The 25,309-nt window shown below is 51.0% G+C and overlaps 11 protein-coding genes across 11 annotated transcripts; 7 read left to right on the forward strand and 4 right to left on the reverse strand.

The window, feature by feature from the left end:
* Positions 1-39: 39 nt before the first annotated feature.
* On the forward strand, positions 40-1,590 carry K460DRAFT_297445 (PALP-domain-containing protein; the record flags this gene model as incomplete). The annotated part of the gene is made up of 6 exons (XM_040929715.1): positions 40-369; positions 425-484; positions 549-667; positions 715-1,334; positions 1,383-1,452; positions 1,500-1,590. The coding sequence occupies 6 exons, from the start codon at positions 40-42 to the stop codon at positions 1,588-1,590; spliced, it is 1,290 nt and encodes a 429-aa protein (XP_040782500.1).
* A 606-nt stretch (positions 1,591-2,196) lies between these two features.
* K460DRAFT_411256 (dipeptidyl-peptidase 5 precursor) lies at positions 2,197-6,605 on the forward strand (the record flags this gene model as incomplete). Its single annotated transcript, XM_040937468.1, has 4 exons — positions 2,197-2,683; positions 4,132-4,432; positions 4,520-5,742; positions 5,947-6,605. The coding sequence occupies 4 exons, from the start codon at positions 2,197-2,199 to the stop codon at positions 6,603-6,605; spliced, it is 2,670 nt and encodes an 889-aa protein (XP_040782501.1).
* Positions 6,606-6,827: 222 nt separating this feature from the next.
* On the reverse strand, positions 6,828-7,978 carry K460DRAFT_399572 (alpha/beta-hydrolase; the record flags this gene model as incomplete). The annotated part of the gene is made up of 3 exons (XM_040936241.1): positions 7,563-7,978; positions 7,134-7,530; positions 6,828-6,947 (listed from the first exon to the last, which is right to left on the reverse strand). The coding sequence occupies exons 1-3, from the start codon at positions 7,856-7,858 to the stop codon at positions 6,828-6,830; spliced, it is 813 nt and encodes a 270-aa protein (XP_040782502.1). The 5' UTR covers positions 7,859-7,978.
* Positions 7,979-8,650: 672 nt separating this feature from the next.
* Positions 8,651-12,605, forward strand: K460DRAFT_323662 (DUF699-domain-containing protein). Its single transcript, XM_040930547.1, has 5 exons — positions 8,651-8,818; positions 8,871-8,910; positions 8,963-9,108; positions 9,162-11,945; positions 12,002-12,605. The coding sequence occupies exons 1-5, from the start codon at positions 8,802-8,804 to the stop codon at positions 12,216-12,218; spliced, it is 3,204 nt and encodes a 1,067-aa protein (XP_040782503.1). The 5' UTR covers positions 8,651-8,801; the 3' UTR covers positions 12,219-12,605.
* An 80-nt stretch (positions 12,606-12,685) lies between these two features.
* On the reverse strand, positions 12,686-15,642 carry K460DRAFT_371903 (uncharacterized protein). The gene is made up of 2 exons (XM_040934446.1): positions 15,215-15,642; positions 12,686-15,158 (listed from the first exon to the last, which is right to left on the reverse strand). Exons 1-2 carry the CDS (start codon positions 15,541-15,543, stop codon positions 13,133-13,135), a joined length of 2,355 nt encoding a protein of 784 aa, XP_040782504.1. The 5' UTR covers positions 15,544-15,642; the 3' UTR covers positions 12,686-13,132.
* An 880-nt stretch (positions 15,643-16,522) lies between these two features.
* K460DRAFT_297268 (acyl-CoA dehydrogenase family member 11) lies at positions 16,523-17,795 on the forward strand (the record flags this gene model as incomplete). The annotated part of the gene is made up of 4 exons (XM_040929695.1): positions 16,523-16,621; positions 16,673-16,771; positions 16,830-17,026; positions 17,081-17,795. The coding sequence occupies 4 exons, from the start codon at positions 16,523-16,525 to the stop codon at positions 17,793-17,795; spliced, it is 1,110 nt and encodes a 369-aa protein (XP_040782505.1).
* Positions 17,796-18,147: 352 nt separating this feature from the next.
* K460DRAFT_349460 (small nuclear ribonucleoprotein-like protein G) lies at positions 18,148-18,859 on the reverse strand. Its single transcript, XM_040931427.1, has 4 exons — positions 18,642-18,859; positions 18,522-18,593; positions 18,366-18,473; positions 18,148-18,312 (listed from the first exon to the last, which is right to left on the reverse strand). The coding sequence occupies exons 1-4, from the start codon at positions 18,669-18,671 to the stop codon at positions 18,268-18,270; spliced, it is 255 nt and encodes an 84-aa protein (XP_040782506.1). The 5' UTR covers positions 18,672-18,859; the 3' UTR covers positions 18,148-18,267.
* A 70-nt stretch (positions 18,860-18,929) lies between these two features.
* Positions 18,930-20,272, forward strand: K460DRAFT_360325 (uncharacterized protein; the record flags this gene model as incomplete). Its single annotated transcript, XM_040932260.1, has 2 exons — positions 18,930-19,035; positions 19,113-20,272. The coding sequence occupies 2 exons, from the start codon at positions 18,930-18,932 to the stop codon at positions 20,270-20,272; spliced, it is 1,266 nt and encodes a 421-aa protein (XP_040782507.1).
* A 239-nt stretch (positions 20,273-20,511) lies between these two features.
* On the reverse strand, positions 20,512-20,843 carry K460DRAFT_297224 (UPF0287-domain-containing protein; the record flags this gene model as incomplete). The annotated part of the gene is made up of 2 exons (XM_040929691.1): positions 20,512-20,720; positions 20,807-20,843. The coding sequence occupies 2 exons, from the start codon at positions 20,841-20,843 to the stop codon at positions 20,512-20,514; spliced, it is 246 nt and encodes an 81-aa protein (XP_040782508.1).
* Positions 20,844-21,232: 389 nt separating this feature from the next.
* On the forward strand, positions 21,233-21,901 carry K460DRAFT_297622 (Prefoldin beta-like protein; the record flags this gene model as incomplete). Its single annotated transcript, XM_040929723.1, has 4 exons — positions 21,233-21,266; positions 21,318-21,408; positions 21,574-21,766; positions 21,863-21,901. 4 exons carry the CDS (start codon positions 21,233-21,235, stop codon positions 21,899-21,901), a joined length of 357 nt encoding a protein of 118 aa, XP_040782509.1.
* A 2,055-nt stretch (positions 21,902-23,956) lies between these two features.
* Positions 23,957-25,009, forward strand: K460DRAFT_381453 (histone-fold-containing protein; the record flags this gene model as incomplete). Its single annotated transcript, XM_040935356.1, has 4 exons — positions 23,957-24,113; positions 24,316-24,543; positions 24,597-24,724; positions 24,830-25,009. The coding sequence occupies 4 exons, from the start codon at positions 23,957-23,959 to the stop codon at positions 25,007-25,009; spliced, it is 693 nt and encodes a 230-aa protein (XP_040782510.1).
* Between the last annotated feature and the right edge of the window lie 300 nt (positions 25,010-25,309).

The raw sequence follows: 25,309 nt of genomic DNA on the forward strand, positions 1-25,309 counted from the left end.
GCGTCCTTCGCCATCGTGCTTGAACTTTGACATGCAGTCATGCCCGAGCAATGCAGATATTATGTACTTGGCGCTTTCATCCTCGGCGTAGCATTGACCGCGGCCTACAACAAGCAAGCTTCGCATCAAGTCTCAGAAGATGCAAGCTCGAACCGCCTCCTCAAGCAACAGCAAAAGCTGATATCCAAGTTTGCCAGGATTGATGATCTGGACACTTTAAAGAAGAGTTTGCTAGAACTTGAAAGTTCGTTCGGAACAGGGACAGACACGATCAAGGAGGGCGTGGAAGGATGCATAGGCGACACGCCCCTCATCAAAATCAAGTCACTTTCAGACTATACAGGATGCGAGATACTTGCGAAAGCGGAGGTAAGGTCAACAAGGTCAATCTGTAATCAGGAATTTGCTGACGTAGGGGATTTAGTTTCTCAATGGAGCAGGCAACAGCCCCAAAGACCGAGTGGCCCTTAACATCATCGATGTGGTATGGCAAGATCACAGTGCAAAGCTCTGATCCTTAATGCATGTAACTAATTTCACTGCTATAGGCTGAAGGAAAAGGGCTTCTCGTCCCACACTCCGGTGACACCATATACGAAGGCACAGTCGGAAGCACAGGTATATCATTAGCCGCAATATGCAGAGCGAGAGGATACAAAGCGCACATGTGAGTCGTTTGCGTGATGAACATGAGAATTTGCTGACAAGTGGTAGATGCATGCCAAACGACATGGCAATCGAAAAGTCTGATCTCCTATTGAAGCTCGGTGCAGAAGTAGAAAGAGTGCGACCTGCGCCGATCGTGGACCAGAACCAGTTTGTTAACCTTGCCCGTACAAGAGCTGCAGAGCACACCTCAAACCCGGATAAGCCTGGACGAGGGCTTTTCGCAGATCAGTTCGAAACTGAGGCGAATTGGCGTGCGCACTTCACCGGCACCGGACCTGAGATCTACGAGCAAACTGGCGGCTTTCTGGATGCTTTCGTGAGCGGCGCCGGTACTGGCGGAACCATCTCGGGCGTTGCTCTATACTTAAAGTCGAAACTACCTGATTTGAAGGTTGTTCTCGCTGATCCTCCAGGCAGCGGCTTGTTCAACCGTGTAAAGTACGGAGTCATGTTTGATCCAAAAGAAAGAGAGGGAACACGCCGCCGGCATCAGGTCGACACGATTATTGAAGGTATCGGCATCAATCGCGTAACTCACAATTTCGATATCGGCCGAGAGCTGATCGATGATGCTATTAGGGTGAACGACGATCAAGCGGTCGGTATGGCGCGCTGGTTGGTCGAACATGACGGAATCTTCGTTGGTAGCTCCAGTGCTGTGAATTGTGAGTTTTGTAGAGCCTCCGATAACTGGATGTACTGACCCATTGTAGGCGTGGCTGCTATGAGGCTCGCGAAGATGCTTGGCCCTGGGCATCGTATTGTCACCATTCTATGCGACAGGTAGGATGTCTTTGAAAATCTTTATAAATAAACTAACCTTTTCGCAGCGGTGCGAGACATCTGAGCAAATTTTGGAAGACTGAGACCATCGGCGGCGCTGAAGACGACGTGTCTCTGGAGGGAATCCTTGACGCTTAAACCTATGGCTCGTTACCACCACTAACATAACGAGAATGCTTTAGTCAAGAACAGTCAGCTACAGTTTCAAACATCACTTCGACTTGCCGGTCTCCAATCAGGCAGGTGTGAAACAGTTCTACGTGACTGCAGTCGGATTGTGAAAGGTCCGCCAGCACATCGTAGCATCATACCCAGCACGCTAGCACGTTCTCAACAGGTCGATGAATCTCTGCATCTTTCACATGACCTTTATGGAAGAGCCAACATTGTGTAGAAGATTCTTCCATCTGCGAGGAAACAATAGGCGCATGTTGAACCAAGACAAAGAATCTGTGCTTTCACGAGAGTCAGCACAGAATGTCTTATGCGTGTAACAAAGAGCAAAGCTCCAACAATACCCATTCTTCTGACACCCGCTTTGTCGGTCGTGTGTCCTTTATATACTCCCGGTGGTCCTCAGCCCTGCACTTTGCTGCATATTCCCGGCTTCCCATCGTACACTCCCGCAGCAAACTTCGCTAGCACTTCTGTCAGCAAGATTCCACCAACAGGGGAACGCCACCTCAAAACAACTACATGCATACCCGACGCATGAGCGAAACGAACGGCATTAGCAAGGCAAATATGCCAAAGTCTCGTATTGTAGCACGACGGGCAGCAAAGATAGTATTGTCAGACCGTAGTCCCGCACTGGCACTCAAAATCTCACAAATGCGCCTCACAATCGCGCCAATAGTTCATGTAATCACCGGAAAACCCGCCCCCGACTTCCCTCATACAATGCTCTCCCTCTTCCTACTCACCGAAGAGCAACTCGACGCCCTCGCCAACTACTACAGCCAAGTCACACCAACAGCCCTAACACAGCAGTACCCGAAAACAATGGACTGGAATCAGCCCTTCTTGGACAAGGATCCGGCATTGCCGGAGAACTGTCGGCTGAGTGAGCTAGAGAGGCTAAAGGTCAAAATGAGGATGTTTGCAAGGTTTATTGGCATGAGGGGGGCGCATACGCCAAGGTGGGAGTATGAAAAGCAAATAGAGATATTAAGGAATAAGATTGAGAAGAGTGTGCGGGAGGAGGAGCATGCATTGAGGAAGACTTATTGTGGTCCGACTACGAGGCCGTGACCTTGTAGCATCAGTGCTAGGGGGTGGGGAAGTGGCAGCTTGAAGTACATACAGCATCGCATCGCATCGCATTTGTAAAACAATTGTAGCATCTAGTGACCGGAGAAAAAATACTCAGAAAACAATTGTAGCATCTAGTGACCGGAGAAAAAATACTCAGCAATAAACCAACTGCATTATTGAGCGGCTTTGGCTCTGCATAAGCATGCCGTGATTGATATTAATACATGGTATCGAGGCAAAAACTGTAGTGTTACTAAGGACTCCTCAAAGAAGCCACTCACTACTAAATAATTTAGAAAGAGATTATATGAGCCACTCTCACGCTCCTACACACTAATACCCACCCGGGATCTAGAGAAGGAGACTGGGCACTATACAAGTGAAGTGGCAAAAAGAACGATGAACGTAGTCCTGGTGGGGTCTATGGAATATTAGAAACGAAAATCAAACGAAAATCTCTAGGGCATATACGCACTCGAACCCACGACATTTGCATGACAATGCATATGTGCCAGTCAAGTGACCGGCAGATATAAGAGCAACGCGCTACCACTGCGCCACAGGACTTAATGTCCCTTGGACTGATTTTTGGTAAATTTTAAAACTGCAAATATTATATCCTGATCTTAAACCCGAAACGAAAGATATTTGAGTCCTTTCTTGCTCGTAGGCTATTCAAACGTAAGCCAAAAGAAACATGGTACGGTTGAGGGGCTGTGCAAACTCTAGTGAACGATGACACAAGTGCTGACGCTAGTGGTGGGGCAGTTGGCGTGAGGGGTCGACCAACCACATCCAGCTTGCCAACCTCTTCAGCACATGTGCTCCTGCCCGACCCTTCTGTACCCTACGAACTTCACGTCAAAACACATCAATTACCTGTGCTTCCTGTGTTGAAGATTAGCTTTGTCGGTAAGTTTACCTTCATCTTTCATTCATGCCGCCAACTAGTCGTAATAGGTCCGTTGACGAGCTTCAACGATGACCTGGTACTTGGATCTTTCACAGTATAATTCGAAAGACGGAGAACCTGTTGTTTTGAATCACCTGTGCTATGCCCCATACAGTTGATATCGGCGAGTTTTTTTTCATGATACTTGCAAACGAAGCAGGGAGGTTTTGGGAACCATGCATCTCTCCCGTTCTTGTGGATTCCAAAATCATCTCTACAACTCAATTCGACATTTTCAAGATTCCCGAGTCTAGATCTATGATGGCCCACGAAACTCTTGTCAACACGGGAACATGTGGATATTCATGTTTGTGGATCGATTGCAAAGCATTGTACATGCGTTAATAGCACCGCCCCACCAGTTGGCAATGCGTATTGGCTTCTCTCACAATTTTGGCTCTTTCCTTGTTGCTACTTCAATCTCAGCACGACCCCCCCAAAAGTGGTAAAGAAAGTATGCTGACCTCATATAGGCGTCATCTTCTCCCTTCTCCTATCCGGCATGACTATCAGAGCGTCAAAGTTAACGCCGGAGGTGCTGCTTGAAGCACCTCGCCGATCGGAAGGTGTCCCAAACACAGATGCCTCAAAGGTGCTCTATAGTGTCTCGACGTATAGCTTCTCGGAACATACAAAAAGGTCCGAGATCCGGTTATTAGATGTCGCGAGCCAGCAGACAAGCCTCGTTACCGACGAAAAGTCTGCTAGCGATCCTACGTGGCTAGACGATGACATTATTCTGTTGTTGCAGTCCAATAGGATGGAACTACAAGTGTAGTTGTTGGCAAAGCAGACCGCTTTGAGAGCAGGTACATTCCATCTTACGGGAATAGGGACATTCGAGCACTGATATCCTTCAAGCAAATACACCGCTGGCTCCATCGAAGGCCCAGTAGGCGATCTTAAGATTCATGCTCTAGGTAATGGCGAGTTCGCTCTCGCCGTGTCCGGTAAAGCAAAGCACGACGGCTCACTGTACAACCCTGAAAAGGCAGAAAAGCCACCTTCCTCGGGCAAGATTTACAAATCGGGCTTTGTCCGTCACTGGGACCATTACGTCACGGAAACACGTAATGCGATATGGTTAGGCAAGTTATATCAGCAGAAGAAGAATGGCTCCCGAACTTTTGAACTGAAGCACGGATTGGAAAACGCATTAAAGGGCACGAACCTAGAAAGCCCGATCGATCCATTCGGTGGAAAAGATCATTTCGACATCTCAAAGTATGGGCTAGTGTTCACTGCGAAGGATCCGTGCCTCAACCCAGCTGCGCACACGAAGAGCAATCTCTATATCTCGGCATCCGAAAAATTCTGGGACGAACTACACTTGACCCGTGTCCCGAAGATCGAGAAAACTTCGATTAAAGGCTTTGATGGTGCCAGTACCAGCCCTACTTGGTCCAACTCTGGCAAGATGATTGCTTTCCTGTCGATGAAAACCGACGGCTACGAATCGGATAAGAACCAACCTTTCATCATCCGTGATTATAAACAGCCATCACAGCTGAGTAGTATCTTCGCTTCTCAAGATGGAAGGGGCAAGTGGGACAGGAGCCCCCAATCGATAGCTTGGAGTCCGGACGACTGGCAGTTGTACTTCACCGCGGAAGAAAATGGACGTGGGAACCTTTATCGAGCTGGACCCCCTAAGTCCCCAGATGGAAAGCAACGCCTACCGTCATTGCTTGTCAAGGGAGGAACTATCACCGCAGCTCAAGTGCTCAAGAATGGCGACATCTTCGTGACCTCTACCAGCTTTATTGAGAACAGTCTGTACTCCCTTGTTCCCATTAGCAAGCGGTCTAACCAGACGGACGTCTACACCCTAGCGAATGACGACCGACCATTCGATTCCATACCGGATCATCTTACAACGCAATATATTTCCTCGAACACACGCTCTGGATCTATGTTCGGCCTCTCCCGCCGACAAATTAACGAAATCCATTGGCCTGGTGCAGCCCCGGACACATTAATTCACGCCTGGGTCGTCAAACCTAGCAATTTTTCATCCCTCAAGAAGTATCCGCTCGCCTACCTCATCCATGGTGGTCCGCAGGGGGCCTGGACAGACGGCTGGAGTACACGCTGGTATAGAAACCCTACCATGAACACTATTCCAATGATTTGCTAACACTCGCGTAGTGAGTAACTAGTTTTCTTCTTAATCTAACCCTCTTGAGTGACTACGTAGAGATTGTCTTACGGACCTATCTTAAGTATCATCTTATATATTACTTACACCCATCCATGAAGAATGATGCTAATCGCGTCGATCCTTTTAGGGAATCCGCTAGTGTTCGCAGAGCAGGGCTACGTCGTTATCTGCCCAAATCCGACCGGCTCAACTGGTTACGGACAAGTGTTTGTCGACGCAATTCAGGGAGAATGGGGCGGCCTACCATACAACGATCTCGTCCTTGGATTTGACTGGATCAAACAAAACCTCGCATACGTTGACACTGCACGATCCGTCGGCTTGGGAGCTTCCTATGGCGGTTACATGATGAACTGGATCCAAGGCCACCCTCTAGGCCGCCAATTCAAAGCCCTAGTAACCCATGACGGTGTCTTTAGCATGACCGGCCAAATGGCTTCTGAAGAACTATACTTCCCCTTCCACGACCTTCAAGGCCCGCTTTGGAAAAATGCTGAGGGCTGGGCGAAGTGGGATCCATCGGGATTCACTCAACATTGGGCGACACCGCATTTGATTGTCCATAGTGAGTTGGATTATAGATTAACGATTAGTGAGGGGTTGGCTGCTTTCAATGTGTTACAGATGAGAGGTGTGGAGAGCCAATTTCTGACCTTTCCTGATGAGAACCATTGGGTATTGAAACCTGAGAATGGGTTGATGTGGCATGAGGTTGTTCTGGATTGGATTAATGGATATGTGGGATTGGAAAAGTACACTGAGAGTAGGAAGGCGGCGAAGGCGTAGTATGCTGCGATTTCGCGTGCTTAGCAGAGTAGTATACGAATGATTAAAATCGTTCCATCTTCCCATCAAAACACCAAGTTCATAACATTATAATAATTCTTTGGTCGCGCTTTATTACTGCTACTACTATTTCTCTTCCTTCTCTCTCTCTCTCTCTCTCTCTCTCTCTCTCTCTCTCTTTCTCTCAACAGGCCCTTTTCCATTTGTCCCATATATCCGTTCTTAGATTCCGTGTCTCTTAAGAAAACTGATCATGAGTGCTCCTATCTCGGCGACATGACTTTCAACAATGAAGTGACTCCCATCAAGCAAATGCACCTCACTATTCGGCGAATTGTAGAACTGAAGAAAGATGATCGTATTAATACTGTTCTATGTGTGGGGGAAGCTATGTTTATATACAGAGGGGAGTGAAACCAGAGTAAGCTAGTCCGTACATGGGCTAGCGTGTCGGGCACATGATAAATCACGTGTTGGGAATCCAAACCAACACGAATCCTGTTTGAACGCTTCCGCTCCGGGATATACAAATATGGGATCATTCTTGCCCCAGACTGCCAGTACCGGGACCTGACTATCCCTCATCCACTTCTGCCAGCTAGGATACAGCGGTGGATTCGTCCCATAGTCATACAATATGTCCAGCTGAATCTCCTTATGCCCCGGACGGTCGAGGAGATACTGGTCCAAGGAGTAAGACTCTGAAGCGATGGCGGAGGCGTCGACAGTGCCGCCAAAGTACTGGCTCTTTGTGGCCGCAATTTCGACGATAGGGCCGAGAGGATCGCGGGCGGAGGTAGCGTTCCCGGATGCCCACAATGTCTTGATAGGATCCCAGAACGTGCCGAGGCCTTCATCGTAGGCATTGCCGTTTTGGCTAATGATGGCTTGGATCTTCCCGGGGTGCTTTACCGGTAGTGCAAGTCTGAATCCCGTTGGCGCGCCGTAGTCGAATACATATATGCTGTACTGCGCAGGCAGGTTAGGAAGGTGTCGATGGAATTGGCGATGTTGTCGAAGGTGTAGGTGTAGTTTTCGGGTACACTAGTAAAGCCGAAAGCTGGAAGGTCGGGTGCAATGATATGGTAGTGTGGGGAGAGGATAGGGATCAGGTTGCGGTATTGGTGTGAGGAAGAGGGGAGGCCATGGAGGAGGAGGATGGTGGGCGAGGTATTGAGGCCAGCTTCGCGGTAGAAGATATTCTCACCTGAGGAGAGGGTGAGGTACTTTGTCAGGGTGGTTAGGTAGGTCATGATGGAGGACCAATGGTCTTGATTGTTGAGTTTAAAGTTCTTGTTGATGATAATAAGTAGGTTGGACGAAGTCAGGATACTCTTTCCATTGACAGTCCGGTTCTGCTTTATATCTCCGTGCTGCTGTACATTAAGCCCTACACTCACTTAAGACGACGCTTACAAAACATCATAATATGATACAATGTCTCTACCGGCTCTTCTACATGGCTTGCAGCGAGACCTTTGCCCTTCCGAAATACCTTCAAGAAACGGCCATGATTCGTTGCATCGAACGCAATGGTACTAACGAATGGGCTGGGCTATCTGCACTCTGCCCATGATTACTTGCCATCGTGCTTTGTTTGCAGAGCGTATGCGCTTACTTCCAGCCCTACCAGCTCTGGAGGAAATCCGCGGCCGGATCTTGGCAATGAATATATCGGCAGTCGAGCGGCATCTTCTAATAACATGGAGGAGTGCCGATTGTTGTGCCTAGAGTTCTCCGCGGACGTATAGAAGCTGTTCGTTGGGGCGATGAGACATGATGCGATTCTGCGCTGCGCTTTCATTTTGTGACTCTTGTGATATTACACATGCGATGCATTACCAATGTACCAAGCCAGTGTTGAGTTCTGACAGGTTGCACTCTAACAAGCTGGAAGAATATGGTGGGTAATAGATCTAAGAGTGAACCCGACGGACTAGGATGGTGATTGGGCGGTGTGGATTCTGCCATATCGGTGGTTCCTGCCCCGACCAAAATTTCCAGAAGTTCGAGATTCTGTTCACTTTTGTTACCACAGAGGGCATACTCTACTACACCTGGACTTGAAACATCATTTTCCGTGCAAACCATCCCAGGAGTCTCCGCGATCAATCTTCCGGCCAAGGAAACTTGCGCCGAGTAACTTGAACTCTCTCCTCTGTGCGAGGCGACGGGGAAGCGTGCGGAGTTGTCAAGATGCCGAAGAAAGCTATGTATGTAGACTCGAGGGCAATGTAGAAAACGACAATACTCATACTGCTCTAGTGACTCCCGTATACCGGCATTGATTCGAAATGGCGCACAGGTACGCTTGCACATCTACACAAGTATACCCAAACCCGGCTCACATCTTGCAGGAGAAGAAACGAAGCTTCTTCGTAGTCGTCGGCGACCGCCAGAAAGACGTTATTGTCAACCTCTACCATATTCTTCTAAATGTCGACGTCAAGCTCAATAAATCGGTGCTATGGGCATACAAGAATAAGCTGTTGGGGTTCTCAAGGTGCGCAGGGCCTCTGTCTCAAATAGTAGCGCAACCTGACCAAAGCTGTATAGTCACCGAAAGAAGCGCGAAAAGAAGATCAAGAACGAGATCAAACGCGGTATACGCGATGTTGATACCGAAGACCCCTTCGAACTATTCGTCTCGACACAGAACATTCGATATGTCTATTACAAGGAAACAGACAAAATTCTCGGCAACACATACGGCATGTGTATCTTGCAGGACTTCGAAGCGCTTACGCCAAATCTACTCGCGCGAACGATAGAGACGGTGGAAGGTGGAGGCTTGGTCATACTGCTCCTAAAGGGCATGAGCAGTTTGAAGCAGCTGTACACTTTGTCCATGGACATTCACTCAAGATACCGGACTGAGGCGCATAGCGATGTGGTAGCCCGGTTCAACGAACGATTCATATTATCCTTGGGGAAATGCGACAGTTGCTTGGTCGTGGACGACGAGCTGAACGTACTGCCCATCTCAGGCGGAAAACATGTCAAGCAACTACCACCTCCGGACCCTGAAATGGAGGGCAAGACTCCGAAGGGGAAAGAGCTGGCTGAGATCAAGGACTCGCTGGCCGACTCGCCCCCTGTTGGTGATCTGATCAAGCTCGCGAAGACGGTGGACCAAGCCAAGGCCTTGCTCACGTTTGTGGACGCGATAGTGGAAAAGACACTACAGAGTACGGTGACTCTAACAGCAGCTCGCGGTCGTGGAAAATCAGCAGCGCTAGGTGTTGCGGTGGCAGCAGCAGTCGCACATGGCTACAGCAACATCTACATCACCTCACCCAGTCCAGAGAACTTGAAGACTCTATTCGAGTTTATTCTGAAAGGGTTCGATGCGCTAGGCTACGTAGATCATCAGGACTACAGCATCATGCAATCGACGCAGCCCGACTTGAACAAGGCCATCGTGCGTATTAACCTACATCGACAGCACCGACAGGTGATTCAGTATATCAAACCAGAAGATTCGCATCAATTGGGACAGGCAGAACTTTTAGTCATCGATGAAGCTGCAGCTATACCACTACCACTAGTGCGCAAGTTGATGGGACCATACCTGGTGTTTATGGCTTCGACAATCAACGGATATGAGGGAACTGGACGGTCACTGTCCCTGAAACTCATACAGCAGCTCCGTGAGCAGTCTCGAGGCCGAGGGACTAACGGCTCCACGCATGTAGTAGATCGCTCGACCGGGAAAGAGACGAGAGACGGCACAGAAACCACCATGGCTGGTCGCTCACTCCGCGAAATCACCCTCTCTGAACCTATTCGATACGCTCAAGGCGACTCCGTTGAGCGATGGCTCAACGACGTCCTTTGCCTCGATGCTACTCTACCTCGGTCCAAAATGAATACACAAGGATGTCCACATCCGTCCGAATGTCAGCTTCTACACGTCAACCGCGATACCCTCTTCTCCTACAACCCGGCTGCCGAGAAGTTCCTGCAGAAGATGATGGCATTATACGTCGCCAGCCACTACAAAAATACACCAAACGACCTCCAACTCATGTCTGATGCTCCAGCCCACCAGCTCTTCGTTCTCACGGCACCTGCTGAGGAGAATAAACTTCCCGAACCCCTCTGTGTCATTCAAGTGGCGCTCGAAGGTCAGATCAGTAGGGAAAGCGTACTAAACAGTCTGAGCCGTGGACAGCGTGCAGGAGGTGATCTGATACCCTGGATCGTTTCCCAACAATTCCAGGACGAAAATTTTGCAAGTCTATCTGGTGCACGTGTTGTACGGATAGCAACAAACCCAGACTACGTTAAGATGGGCTACGGTTCCCGAGCGCTTGAGCTCCTTGTTGAGTTCTACAATGGCAAGCTCGCAAGTCTGTCAGAGTCTGAGCCACAAGAGGTCGAGGAAATGCGAAGAGTAACAGAAGCAGACTTGGAGAACTCATCCCTTCTGCAGGACAATGTGAGGGTTAGGGAGGCGAACGAGATGCCACCGCTCTTCGCTAGATTACCCGAGCTGAAAGCTCCACAGCTCGACTATGTTGGTGTCTCGTATGGCCTTACCTCGCAATTACACAAGTTCTGGAAACGCGCCTCCTTTATTCCGGTCTATCTCCGTCAAACGCCCAACGACCTCACCGGCGAGCACACTTGCATTATGCTCCGCTCGCTAGAGACGACTTCATCAGACGGCAGCTGGGTTGCTGCATTCGCAAAGGATTTCCAGAAACGCTTTCTCTCACTTCTCTCCTACCAGTTCCGATCATTCCCCTCAGTAACCTCACTCTCAATTGAAGAGTCCGCATCAGCAGGTTCGAAGCTAGATGCCGATCTTGCACCAAGCCGGATAAGTAAAGAAGAGCTCGATGCTCTTTTTACGCCATTTGATCTTAAGCGTCTGGACTCCTACGCAAACAATATGCTCGACTACCATGTCATTCTCGACATGCTCCCTCCAATTGCACAGCTGTACTTCACCGGCCGCCTCAAGGGACAGGTCAAACTCTCTGGTGTTCAAACGGCGCTCCTCTTAGCCATCGGTCTTCAACGCAAGGAGTTCTCGGACGTTGAGAAAGAGCTAGGTCTCAACTCCAGCCAGCTGATGGCCATGTTTGTCAAGATTGTCCGTAAAGCTGCAACCGCGTTTCGCAGTATCGTGGAGGGTGCAGTCGAGGAGACGATGCCGGAGGCGATACAAGTTGAGGAGAATGGCGATGCTGGTGATGCGGAGGAGGATATCCAGCAGCGGTTCAAGCCTCTTGAGAAGAATCTTGAAGAGGAGTTGAAAGAGGGTGGTGATGAAGTCCTCGCAGAGGAGCGTGAGAGGGCAAGAAGTTTGATTGATGCCCTGCCTCTACACAGGTGAGCACACGTTATTCCCTTGCACACTCGACGCACAGATGACTAACACGCGATAGATATGAAATCGGAGCCGGCGCTGCGGACTGGGAAGACGCGGAACGTGCTATCAACAAAGCATCCACAAAAGGCGGATTGAGCAGTATGACTGTTGCCGTCAAGACGGGCGAGAAGAAGAGAAAGGTTGGCGAGGCAGTAGAGGAAGCATACAAAGAAGCCGAAAAGTTCAAGGAGGGTAGCAAGAAGAAGAAGCACAAGTCTAGCAAGAGAGGCTGATCGATCGAATCGCCACTATGCATACGTTGGCGTAACCAGGCGTTTGATATCCGGAAAGTAAAAGTGGAAATGGCTCTTCGGCATAATGTTCGTAACCTGAATGTATATTGTAAAATTGTGAACTCTTTTTCTCTCATCAGACTCTCGTTGTGATAATGTTGGTCTCAACAGATTGTTTCAAATAGCATACCCTAACGCATTCACCACCAACACGAAGTGGAGGAGCTGTAACAACGCAGAAGAGCATGCGGAGACATGCGTATGGTATAATGTAGGAAAGTAGAGATTGCATATTGATATTCGAACTCCAACCTGGAGCTTTGTTGTGCATTATATCATCGCTGCGAGTGTGAGTGCCAAGGGGTATGAAATATTTTAATCAATGTTAGTAGATGGATAGAATTGTAGGTATTACACTCGAAGCCTGAAATAGCAAGTTCGATTAGTATGATAGTTAATCTTGTTCTCTAAAGTGAAGATATCTAAGAATTGATACAAAGTAGCTTGTGAGCCGTATCAAGAAACTATGGAAGACTCCAAGAGGTGGAGATACTGAGGAGGGACACTTGTGGGCTTTTGTTTAGGGTTTGGTTGTGCACTTGGATTGGGATGAGTGGCCTGGTTCATCTACTTCTCTTCGTGTTGCGTATGTTATACTTCCCTGGGGCCTCTAGTAAACTCATACTAGTGCATTGTATACTAAATCCTCTATTATTTGCGTAGCCTCTTTGGACTCTTCACACTGGATTCATCGCACTGCATGTCTCCAAGTTACACATAACTGTAGAAATAAAGTGCTATTGCGGGAGTATTATCATTATAGATAAAATGGTAGTTTGCTATACGCATACGTGTGAAGCAATCGTGGATATCATTCGCGAAAACGACGCCCCTTCCTTCTGTAGAATAGGTTCCTAGAAAGCATCTTCATTCGGACAGGCTGTAACATCATGCCCCTCGCTCTCGCAAAGAGCACACCACTTATCTGGGTCGGCCACCGCAGCACCCTTGGGAGGTACCAAAGAAGAACTCGAGTTGTTATTGAAAGCTGGTAAAGGCAGTGGCGCAGTTGGTGCACTACCTGGTGGCTTGGATGGGCTTAGCGCTAAAGGCCGCGCGCGATCTGATGAAACGGAGAGATTGCGTAGGCCTTCGATGACGACGTCTTTGCCATTGCGTATCCCGTTTTCCTTGGGATGTGAGGCTTCTCCGCCCATAGCTGAGCAGTTGAGAATGTCATGTCCTCCTGTTTCGCAGATCTCGCACCAGAGATGACTGCTATTTGCTGAGGAGCGGCCATCCGACTCCGCCATGGGTGTAAGAGCGGGAGGTACATCACGACGTGGAGCCTCTCTCCAGTTCACCACCGTGCCTTTTGAGTCGTGCCCTGAAGATCGCTTTTCTTGTGTTGCGGTGTGCTCAGACATGCCGTTGCTGATGACGCTCTCGCGCTGTTCGGCAAGTCCGAGTTGACTCTTTAGCTTCTCGAGTTCGCGCTCCAACTCTTCTTCTCGATAGGCCTTTCGCTCCACGAGACCGCGTAACTCCTCTTTCTCGCGCTCGAGACGGTCTGCGTTTGCTTGTACAGTCTTGAGTTCCTCAGGATTGACGGACGAACCTTGTCGTGACAGGGGTGAACGGGCATGATCTTCAGCTCCACCGGAACTCAGTGAGTGAATGATAGCCTTGAGACCTCGGATTTCGTCATCACGTTGTTCGACTTCTCTTTGCCCAGGAGTGTGTGGGGCATCGACCACTGTGTTTGCGCCCTTCAAGGCTGCTGCAGCCTTCTCCCGCTCACGGCGTAGTTCTGATCGACCGCGTTCGACTTCGCCTCTCAGGAACTCGACCTCGCCCCGTGCTTCTGCTTCACCTCTTCGCGCATCCTCGAGACCTTCTTCTAGCTCCTGGACGAGCTCTTCTAATTGCTTCAGCTGCATCGCTACAGTTTCAACATCTTCAGTCCGAGACTGATATTCTCGTAATTCTTCTTGCAGCTCCTCCACCTTCTTCTCGTACACGCGCTCAGTTTCTGTGCTTGCCAGTTCCAAGGTATCGATTGTGCTTCGGAAGTCGGACCGATGTGCGTCAAATTCAGAGGTGAGCATGGCGATCTTATCGTTCTTCTCCCTCAGAAGTGATCGCAGCTGGCCTACATCATTGGGCTCTCCATTACTGTGCGATGATCCAAAGTCCATACCGTCGTCAGGGATAAGATTCTGGATCTCTGATAGGCTCGCTTCCATTTCGCTCAGAGATGATGCTTGGTCTTTGAGCTGCTTGTCGCGCTCCTCTAATAGCTTTGTGAGCCGTTGCACCTCTTCGGATTGATTCGAGCCTGGTCGAGATCCAGGCCGTCGATTCTTGAAGCTTGATAGGGAGTCGTTGCTAGTCCGTGATGTGCCAACTGGTGTCGTCTCGCCATCCTCATCGATCGTGTCATGTTGGCCGAGGCGAGAGTTATTCCGCGAGTATGGCCTCTGGGGACCGGGTGTCCGTGGCTTTTGTAAGGGAAGCGCTCTTGACGGAGCAGGGCTGTTGAATCTGGGAGGGGCAGGGCTGGCGAACCTTGGCGGTGCGCCAATTGCGCTCTTGGAGAAACCAGAGGGTGTAATACGGCCAGTCTTTCCTGGCGTTACGGTCAAGCCGGGTTTCTGACGGTGCGGCGATTCTGGTCGTGCTAGAGAAGGTCGCCCAGGTGACTTGAACTGAGGACTCTGCGCACGAGCTCCAGGCCCAAGAGATTGCGAGAACTTTGGTATTGAAGGCGTGTCCGGGCCGAAGTTGGGCTTCTCGATGGTCGAGAGGCTGAAGTTGTTGTAACCCGGCGTGGTAGGAGTGGGCGGGAAGTCGGACGAGTCTGCTGAGGAGCGTTTCGACGCGCGGTGGACGGGGAGGAAGATACCAGAGCCGGGTACGGAGGTCTTGAAGTACTGGGTGCTAGAAGACAATCAGCATATGCGTAGAAGTTTTCCCGTCGAGACATCCAAGCATACCCCTCGACTTCTCCGTCATTCTTCCCACGCGACGCATACTGTCTGCTTAGTTCCACACCCGCAAACACGCCTTTCTTGCCGCTAACGCTACCGATGAACTTGACCACACCATGCATGCCGCCCGGCACGTCGACGGCATCGCCTACGCCAATATCGCGCCCGTCGGCACCCATTCTGTTTGGGGGAGGTGACGCTGCTCCTACTAGGGCGTTTAGACTGGCCTTTCTCGCAAATTGCTGCTGCGCGGTGAGGGAGAGGTTTGGGCTTGAAGCTGTTGGGTTTAGACTTGGGCGCAGGGGATTAAGCCTGCGCGGGGTTTGGAACGACATTGCTAGGGACCGGTTGCCCGCGTTCGACAGGCCCAACCTGCTCGAGTATCACAGGGAAAGGCGGGACTGTTTGTTATTGTCGGAGGATGTAGTACAGGGGCCAGGGTTGCATTGATGGCGGAGTGTGGATTCAACGCATGATTAGCCTTGACCAATCAATCACCATGGCCGCCATCGCTATGGCAGCGTGGGGCCTGACTCCCCTCACTCTGTGGCTACTTCTTCTCTCTATTTACCTGATTGATATCCAAAGGTCAAATCCACCGAACGTGTTCTTTTGTTTACTTGCCTGACGCCATCTGCACACTGTCTGCATGCTGCAAAGACTGGTTCGCGGTACGGTAACGCGGGCCACGCACGCCAACCTCCCGCCAACCAGCGCGCGCAGCACAACCGGGACCGAAAGCCGTAACACGCCCTAGGCAATAGTACTGCTTCTTCTCGAAACCCGTGGCAAGGGCCTATGTATAGGATGTAGCTTCACACGGGCATAGAGAACTAGGACGGGCCATTCGAAGGAGCAGGGACGAGAGCTGCTACGCTCCACCTCAAAGTCCTTTGCAGTTGCTACTTTGTTAACGTGTATATACCCTCAAATCTTTTAGGACTGGTCGATAGTCAGAAACACGGTATCGTATTGACAAGAGACGTCATGGTGCACTCGATCGATATCCTGATCCCACCATCTAAACACGGCTTGACCCTGCATGATAAAACGCGCAAGCACGTGAGCGTAGGAGGAACTTCGTGGGCTTCTTCAACAACTCGAGCGACAATAGAACAATGTCTCCTACATACTTGGGTCCCATCTCAACGTGTTGCGCCATGTCCATTAGTATGCTCCAGACTCGGGGGTGCCTCGTTTGGCCGGCAGATTCCCCATGTCAACATTGCCTCGGCATCTTCGCATCAGCTTCTCCGCAGACATACATCATTCGCGTTGCGCCCACACCATGCACAGCTCTCAGATAATCCAAAAATGGCCGGCACCGTACGACAACCTATTGACATCGCCTCGCTGGAGCGCTACATTACTGCCAATGTGCCTGAGATTTCCGTACCACTCGATGTTAAACAGGTATGCTTCGACTTCGAAGCCTGGGACGGGTAGCTGCTAATCAGAGGGCAGTTTGGATATGGACAGTCGAATCCAACATATCAATTGACAGACCAAAATGGCAAAAAGTATGTTATGCGGAAGAAGCCCCCAGGGCAACTTCTGTCAAAGGTGCGATGCTCCCGCTCTCGCTTCCGGTCGTTGAGTCTACATGCTAACACACTCCCAGACAGCACACAAAGTCGACCGCGAATACCGAATCATCCACGCGCTAGAGAAGACAGACGTCCCAGTTCCCCGAGCACTATGTCTCTGCCAGGACGAGAAGGTCATCGGTACCGACTTCTACATCATGGACTTTCTCGATGGGCGCATCTTCGAGGATCCCGCGATACCAGACGTGACGGCTGAAGAGCGATCGAAGATGTAAATACAGACCCTTTGCTTGACTCGGAACTGGTGTACTAATGTCAACTTCAGGTGGCGCTCCGCAATAACAACCCTTGCTAAATTCCACCGCGTCGTCCCAAAGGACGTAAAACTCGAATCTTACGGCAAGAGCTCGGGCTTCTACAACCGTCAAATCGCAACCTTCAACACCATCTCACAATCACAAGCTTCCGCAAAGGACAAGGAGACTGGAGAAGTAGTCGGCAAGATCCCGCATCAAGACGACATAGTAGCCTTCTTCAGCGACGCAAGAACACAGCCCAAAGACCGCGCAACCTTTGTACATGGAGACTACAAGATCGATAATGTTGTGTTTCACAAGACAGAGCCGAGGGTTATTGGCATCCTCGACTGGGAAATGAGCACAATCGGCCACCCCCTCTCCGACCTCAACAACCTCCTTGCGCCCTTCGTCACCGCCTCTTCCCAAAAGGCTCTTGCCATCGGACGCGCGCATCAGGGTTTCCAACTCAATGCTACACCGGGCCTACCCTCGCGTGATCAACTGATAGAGTGGTACTCGGAGGTAGCCGGCTGGGATCCCAGACCGGACTTCACCTGGGGAGATGCTTTTAGTACGTATAGGAGCGCGATCATCATGCAGGGTATTGCAGCGCGGTATGCGTTGAGACAGGCGAGTAGTGCACAGGCGCAAACCTATGGACAGATGATGAAGCCGTATGCCGAGATTGCATGGGATTTGGTGCAAGAGTACAAGAAGGGGCATGAGAAAGCCAAGTTATAGTATCGTCAACATGGACTGACCATGTTCAAAACACACGAAAAAACGTAGTACGGCAGTGACATGAATGTGAGTCAATGAAAGGTTGGAAACTCAAAACTTTCATGTTCTAGACATTGTAGCTATCTAAGTCGTTATACGGTAGTAACTGCAGGTCTTCGCACGTTTCTTCTACTCGAACTTTTTGACATGCAAGCCTTCCCATTTCAGCAGGTTATGTCGTAGAATGGTATCATGTAGTGGAACTATCGTCCTATAGATGCGAATATGTCAACTGAGATGTCTCGAAAATCGCTTCCGAGGACGTAACCGTTGGTTTGGCCGGGCTTAGAAAGAACCAAGAGAGGCATACCCACGATTTCTTGCGCCTTGAACGCCGATGCGCCTTGTAATGCCAAAGTCTGCCAATTCTGCCTGTCTGCTTCCGCCCAATGTACTACTGTAATCGCGTAGTCCTTTCAGTCGCGGTCAGGTCTTATCGTCCGATCTTGGGAACGTCCTGGTTGATACGGTCCAAGGCCTAGAAGTCGGGTCAGCGCTTACTCAAAGATGGGGGATTTGGGGCTTTCGGACCTCGAGCATAACAACTGCGTTGCCTCGAATAACGACCATGCCTATCCTGACCTTCTCGCCGCCAGCTTTCTCCTCCAAAGCTTCATCCAGGACAATGTTTAGGTAGACCTACGCATCCTTAGTAATAATCGAGTGTAGCTGAGAAGGGAAACATACGTCATATCCGCGGAGTACACCCATAACCTTACGGCTTCCATTTAGCTGGACTAGAACGCGCTTCTCGAGGTACTTTTGGAGGTTAGGTAATGGTCCTCGAGCTCGATTGGGTAAACTAACCTTCTTCAATTCTGGCTGTGCTTGCGGCATTTTGACTGGAGAGATCTATGTATGAGCTCTTAAACAGCGTGGGAAAGCCCAAATATCGTTGTAGGTGGCTGTGGTGGTGATTGTATAGAAGCTCAAGATCCGAGGCGTGGTGTTCACGATCAATGTTGTCTCTGGTGGGATAGCTTTTTGATAACTGGCCCGTGCGTTTTCGGAACATGTGACGGCAGCCTAGGGAACCTCACGACGCTCAACCTGCTTTTTTTGTTAGACTTTGCTACAGTAAACTACCCGAGAAAGATGAAAAGGTCAGGTTCCGGACGCGTTGCGCGCAAAGTTGGCTCCTACGATGGCGATTCGCAAGACAGCGCGAACAGCTCGCAAAGCGAGGCACCAAAGCCCATAGGTTAGTATTTACCTTATCCTAGTTTCCTGGTTGCCTGTCTAACCTCAGTAGGCCTTCCGTGCTAACTGGCAGTATAGTTGTCAAACGTCCAGCGATCGGCAAGACAAAGAAGAGGTCCTCGTTGCGCATCTCTTTCGGCCCAAGCGAGGATGCGATCGATGGCGACGAATCAAGCGACGCCACCGTGGTCACCCCGAAGAAGTCGAATCTCAGTCGCATAGCCTTGGAGAAGAGTGCACAGCTACGCGCGCGATCACCACTCGTTCCCGAAGCCTCCCGACCCGCAGATGAAGAGCGACCATCGTATAGCAAAGACTACATAGCAGAACTCCGAAATTCAACCCCTTCAACACCTAGAGATTTGAAGGTATCCGTGGCGGAGGCAGAGGAGGCACGAGCACTTGACATAGCATCGAAATTCGGCTCCGCCGCTCCGCTACCGACGGAGACGTCAGCAATACCCACAGACGCAGAAATACAAGAGAAAAAGGCGCGGCGGAGACGCTTAGCGCAGCAGGAAAACGCTTTCGGTGATGAGGAAGACCGACCATGGGCATCGGACGACGAAGGAGAGGACGAGTTCCGGCAAAGAAGGAACGAAATATCGTTGCGGCCAAAAGAGAAATACCCCGAGACGCGCCTAATACACGACGATGAGGACATGGCTGAAGGATTTGATGACTTTGTTGAAGACGGCAAGATATCGCTCGGTCGCAAGTCCGAACGAGAGGCACAGCGGAGACGGCGCGCGGAGATGGCTGAGCTCATCAACGATGCGGAAGGCTCGGATGACGATGGCTCGAACGATTCGGACGAGGAGAGGAATGCTGCTTTCGTTGCAGCCCAAGCACGCGCAGGCAGATACGGCCAGAAGATCGACGATGAAGATGACGGCTCAAAGACTCCGCCGCGGGTTACGCCTCTGCCCGACTTGGATGAAGTTCTAGAGGGTCTCACGATCGACATTCGAGCGAAACAACAGAGGAAGGAGGTGATTCTCCAGAAGCTCCAAGAGCTCAAGGACGACAAGGTCAGGATCGAGGAGAGGAAAACGTACCTGCAAGAACAATTGCAGAAGACAGGCGAAGAGTACGAGAAGTTGCGCCAAGAGGCAGGTCTACCTGCTCTACCCTCGAATGGTATAGAGGGGGGAAGACTCATCACTGAAAGGGGCTTGGACAGTCTAGGAACGACACCTCTAGCCGGACGCTCGAGCGAGGACTCGGATGATGAATAGTGATAGATCGTTTGTACGCAATCGCTTGAGAAAGAGCATGTCTAGCTGTGTAATACTATCTTATCCCCCATATCATGTCCCTTAATGCTGTGAAGACCCCTTGATGGATCCACGAATATGATACAGTAGTCAAGTGCCTCCAAATGCTATTTCCGTGAACGCCGGCCGAACTCCTTCAATGCTTGAACTCCTCTTTCCTTATTCTGAATCTATCGGCTTTTACCCAATTCCCCCGAAGTTTATTTATTCGCATCCAACTCGGCCCACACCTTCTCGATCTTCTGTCGCTTCTCCTTGGCCGCCTCGCGATTCTGCTTTGTCCGCTCGAGCCGCAGCCCTCTGAGGCACATGTTCACTTTATACTTTGCGTCGGTGCAATTGCCGGTGACTTTCCAGATAAACCCGCGCGCGTGGCATTCATCGAGGGCGGCAACGACTTCTGCGCAGCCTAGACTGGGGCGTTAGTTGGTAGTTGAGAGGTGTGCAAAGGGAAAGCGTGTGTGGTAGAGGTGTATTTTGAAGGGTAGGACGGACTCTTTTGGACTTCTTCAGTGTGGAGATGTGGATGCATGGTTGCGCACAGGTTCGACGAATATAGAGGAGGTTGGCTCAAGGGTATTGGTCTAGAGAATGTGTCCCTGGACGTCGTTGCGATACAGTGGCGTGAACTGGAGGCTGCAGTCGGGTCCGACTAATCAGGAAGTCACAAGATTTCGTGAACCGCGTCCGAGCTCTGTCAACTTTCTCCAACTCCCCGCAATCTATCAATGTGAACAACAGAAACGCCGTATAATTGACAAAGGAACGAGGCAACGATCCTGTGAATCTTGTTCGTTATCGTCATCAAAGAGCTGCTCGAGGCTTTCCAGCGCCTGACAGACCGACACGCTCTCCCCCGAACTCCCCGCAACCACCCTCCACCCGTCCCAAGACAGTCACGGGACAGGTTGTAGTCTGAAGATGGCTTCGCAGGCGCAGTTGAGGAAGCAGCAAGGTGAGTAGCCATTGTTCTTTTTCTCTCCCTTAAATCACTAATCAGATGCAGAACTTCAGACCACATACCAGAATCACAAGACCACGTTACAGACTATAGCCTCGAAGATTGGCGACATTGAGCAAGAGGCAGAAGAGCACAAGTACGTTACGAGATGCTCCGTTTAGCCAAAGTTCATTTTTGCTTTCTCGCCTGTACACCTCTTTTCTTCTTGCGTTAGCCTCGCTTGCGGTCATGACATACTCTTTTTAGCATCTACACCACTTCACCTTATCTTCACACCGCGATGAATACTAAATTACATCAGGCTCGTATTGGCGACACTAGAACCTCTTCCAGGCGACCGGAAGTGTTTTCGCATGATCAATGGTGTCCTGACTGAACGAACCGTTCAGGAAGTCGTGCCCATCCTACAAACCAACTCAGATGGCTTGAAGAAGGCGCTAGACGAACTAGTCAAGCAATACAAGTCGAGGCAAGATGAGATGGAGAAGTGGAAGGTATGTGTCCTGCTGTGCTTCGGTCTTTTCTCTAGCTGTGCTGCGTCGGAGGTGTTGACCGGTTCTACGAGTCGAAAGCTGACTGTGCCATTACAGAAGAAGAACAACATCCAAGTCGTCCAACAGCCCCAGTAGAAGGGCCCCAGTTCTGCTTATGCGGTCAGATTTTGACAGGATGAGTACATGACATATACTCGAAGCAACGTGGAATTTTACAGCAAAGCACGACAGCGAGGACATGAATCGCTAGGGACCGAAGTGGAAGGAGGGAGCATTCAACCAAGAGTTCACTCATTTTGGTGGGCTGGCCATTGATTTACCACGCACAGTAAAGAAGCGACAGGAAGGAATCATGGCTTGGGTTCACATTTCTACGCCGACATCATTGCGCAGTGGACAGCTGTGCGCCATCTGCCACGACAGAAGGTAAGATAGTGATATAATGTTTATAGCCAGGTTATGAAAATGCTGGGATCCAAGCCTTCGAGAATGCCGTAATGTCACGTATAATAAGCCAGGAACACAACATGATCAAGCGCTAGATACGTTCGGCTGCATCACTTTCTACACACGCGAACAGCTCATCACACTCACGAGCGCTCGTGTTCGCCTCTGCTTACCAGAGGTGGATAGTTGCAACCAATGCCACTCTGCTGGGCCAAGCAGTCTTGGCCTGGCCAGCTGCATGATGAGCTGGTGAGGCCAAGTGATCCGATCGACGCCCTTTTCTGCACATGCGTTCCGCGAGCGTGGGCACGTAGCTCATAGGATACCGCCAGAGGCATAGCAGACGGAGGCGAACGGCCAAGGGCAGCGCGATGAGTGGTCGAAGCTGACGTCGTTGGAACGACATGAGGAAAGCTGGAGTAAGGCTGGATGCAGTACAGCCCAACGCGCGGACAAGGACACACGGTCGATGAGCTTCGAGTCCACGTCTGCATAGGGCCAGGATCATGCCAGAGCGAGCTGAACAACGCACGAGGCAGAGAGAGAATCCAGGGCTGCAGTGACAGCTAAGCCCCAAGCTGTTCTGCAGGCCCATGTTCGACGACCTGAATACGGCCGCCTCAATCAGCCGGTGGGTCGTGAGCTGGGGGTGGAGACTGCTCCCCACGATAGAACACGTAGAGGAAGAAGCAACGACATGAGCTAATGCGTGGGCGTGGGTTGGTCAGTAGATCATGGTATCTTGCGTCTTGGAAATGCGAGGGGGTCCAATAGGAGAAAAAAGAGGCCCATGGTGAGGAGGCCATGGATATGCATGATCGCCCAGCAGACACACGATGAAGGACGGGTGCTGTGGCCGAGCAGTTGGACTAATAAGATTATTAGACAAGTGGGAGTAGGAGTAGTGAAGAGCGAAGAGTGTCGAGCGTCGAGCGCGATCCATCATAGTCGGAGCGGCCCGCGCACGGAGAGGTGGGTGCGGTGGTGTGCCTAAGATTCCATTGGCCATTCACCCATCATTTCTTCCTCCCCACCCTTCGATAGGCCCGCCATCCCAAAATCATTTCTTGTCCCTCTCCACGCTATCGCGCGTCCAAGCTCCTCGTTGGGCTGAAAGCATCACGTCCCCAGGTCGCGCTCCTATTGGCCGGGCGCGTCATTGTTGTCGAACGTCCTGCGACGAGAGCAGCCTTCGTGAGATCGATTGACAACACCGACGCCTGCTCTTCCGCCCGAAGAACCGTCGATTCACTCCGGCCACCGCCTACTAGCTCTGACGCCTGCATACAGTCCCACCGCTCGTCTCCGTCCCCGTCCCCGTCCCCCCTACGCCCTTGTGGTAGCTTCACAGGCGGCCTGTGGCACACAGCATCGTGCCGTTACAGCCATTTTTCACAGTGTGTCGCGCCTACCACGTCCCCGTGAATCGCTCCAGTCCCCTCTATCGCGCGTGCGACGAGAAGCCACGCCGAATCCCTTCCCAGCCCCAACTAGGAGCCGTTCGCGCTCCCTTGCGCCTTTGGCTGCCTCCGCTGTCGCCCACGTACGGTACCCTTAGCTGCGTCCCGACGCTGCCATTCTGCATGCCGCTAACCGACTCCCTAGTCAGACATCGCACTCGTTACACGACGGGTTGCATACTCGGTCGCCAAGCCATCCCATCGTCTCCAGTGACGTGGACGCCAACGAATTACTGAGCCCGCCGCCAGCGCACATAGCCCCAAGCGGCAACCTGCTTTAAACATGAGTTCGACGCCGCCGAAGAGGGAGGGTGTGGAACCAGCCCAGTCGCCTGACGAAGAGCATCCCATGGATAGGAACGCTGAGGAGACACAAACGCAAGGACTCGGGTACGAATTCGAAGTCAAGGAACAAGACCGATGGCTTCCAATCGCCAATGGTACGTCTATTTCCCTTGCCTTTTCCCGTCGTTTTGATTTGCGCATCGTTTCCGCTCCCATCTGCACGTCGACGGATTGCTCCAACGGCGCTGGATGCCTACAGACTCTCCAATCGCGCGTATCGGCGTCGAATCACAGATCTCTGTAACTGCCGCGAGCCAGTCAGAATCTTCGTGTGCCTGAAAAACGGCCGACGTGCAGTTAGCGACATGTCGTCCTCCTCTCCACAGTCCTCTACTTCCCCGCCACAGTCGTCGTTGTCCAAGAATCCAAACAACAATGCCTCGTCGGATGCTAACATACGTAACTTTGCTCCAGTCGCGCGCATCATGAAAATGGCGTTGCCCGAAAACGCCAAAATCGCAAAGGAAGCAAAGGAATGCATGCAGGAGTGCGTGAGCGAGTTCATCTCGTTCATCACCAGCGAGGGCAAGTTTCAGACGGACAAGTTGCGAAACCAGCCGCTGACGTTACCTATCCAGCCTCCGAAAAGTGCCAGCAAGAGAAGCGCAAAACTGTCAACGGCGAGGACATCCTCTTCGCCATGACGTCTCTTGGCTTCGAGAACTACTCGGAAGCTCTGAAGATCTACCTGTCGCGTTATCGGGAGGTAAGCTGCCAACTTTCCCTTCTCCCTCCCCTTTTGTTTCCCTTTGTTGCCTATACTCTGGCGAAAGCGTTTATCTGAACTATTGGTATTGATTGGTGGTACGAGAACCTCCTCGCAAATCAGAACAAACCACCTTCCGGGCAATTCGGTGCAGCCGGGGCCAGCGGGCCCAACGCAGGTGCAGAGAACCAACATGTACTGAGCGGCGATTCCGAAATGGCCGAAGACAGCGGCACTGCATTCGGGTACACGGTCCACAACGGAAACGGTTCCGCCGACTATTAAGCACCGAGTCGAGCTCCGAGGGTCAGCTGAAAGGAGGAAGATCAAGTCGGGATCTGATGAGCTCCTTTCGGCATTTGACCCACCGGACGGAAAGACGAGTGCGTAGGGTTGGGCAAAATATGGGTATGAGGAACTGGTCACTAGGTCTAGAATGTGTGAAAGACGGGTCATTCGCTAACAATTGGCCGATATTGGATGGATTTCTGGGGTACAAAACTTGTATGGCTATCTGTTTCACAAGATCTGAGTTTGGGATCTTGCAACGGAACGGTGTATGGCAGGTCGGTTCGGTCAATACGT

The sequence above is a fragment of the Cucurbitaria berberidis genome (assembly GCF_010015615.1).
Source record: "Cucurbitaria berberidis CBS 394.84 unplaced genomic scaffold K460scaffold_8, whole genome shotgun sequence".
Lineage (NCBI taxonomy): Eukaryota > Fungi > Ascomycota > Dothideomycetes > Pleosporales > Cucurbitariaceae > Cucurbitaria > Cucurbitaria berberidis.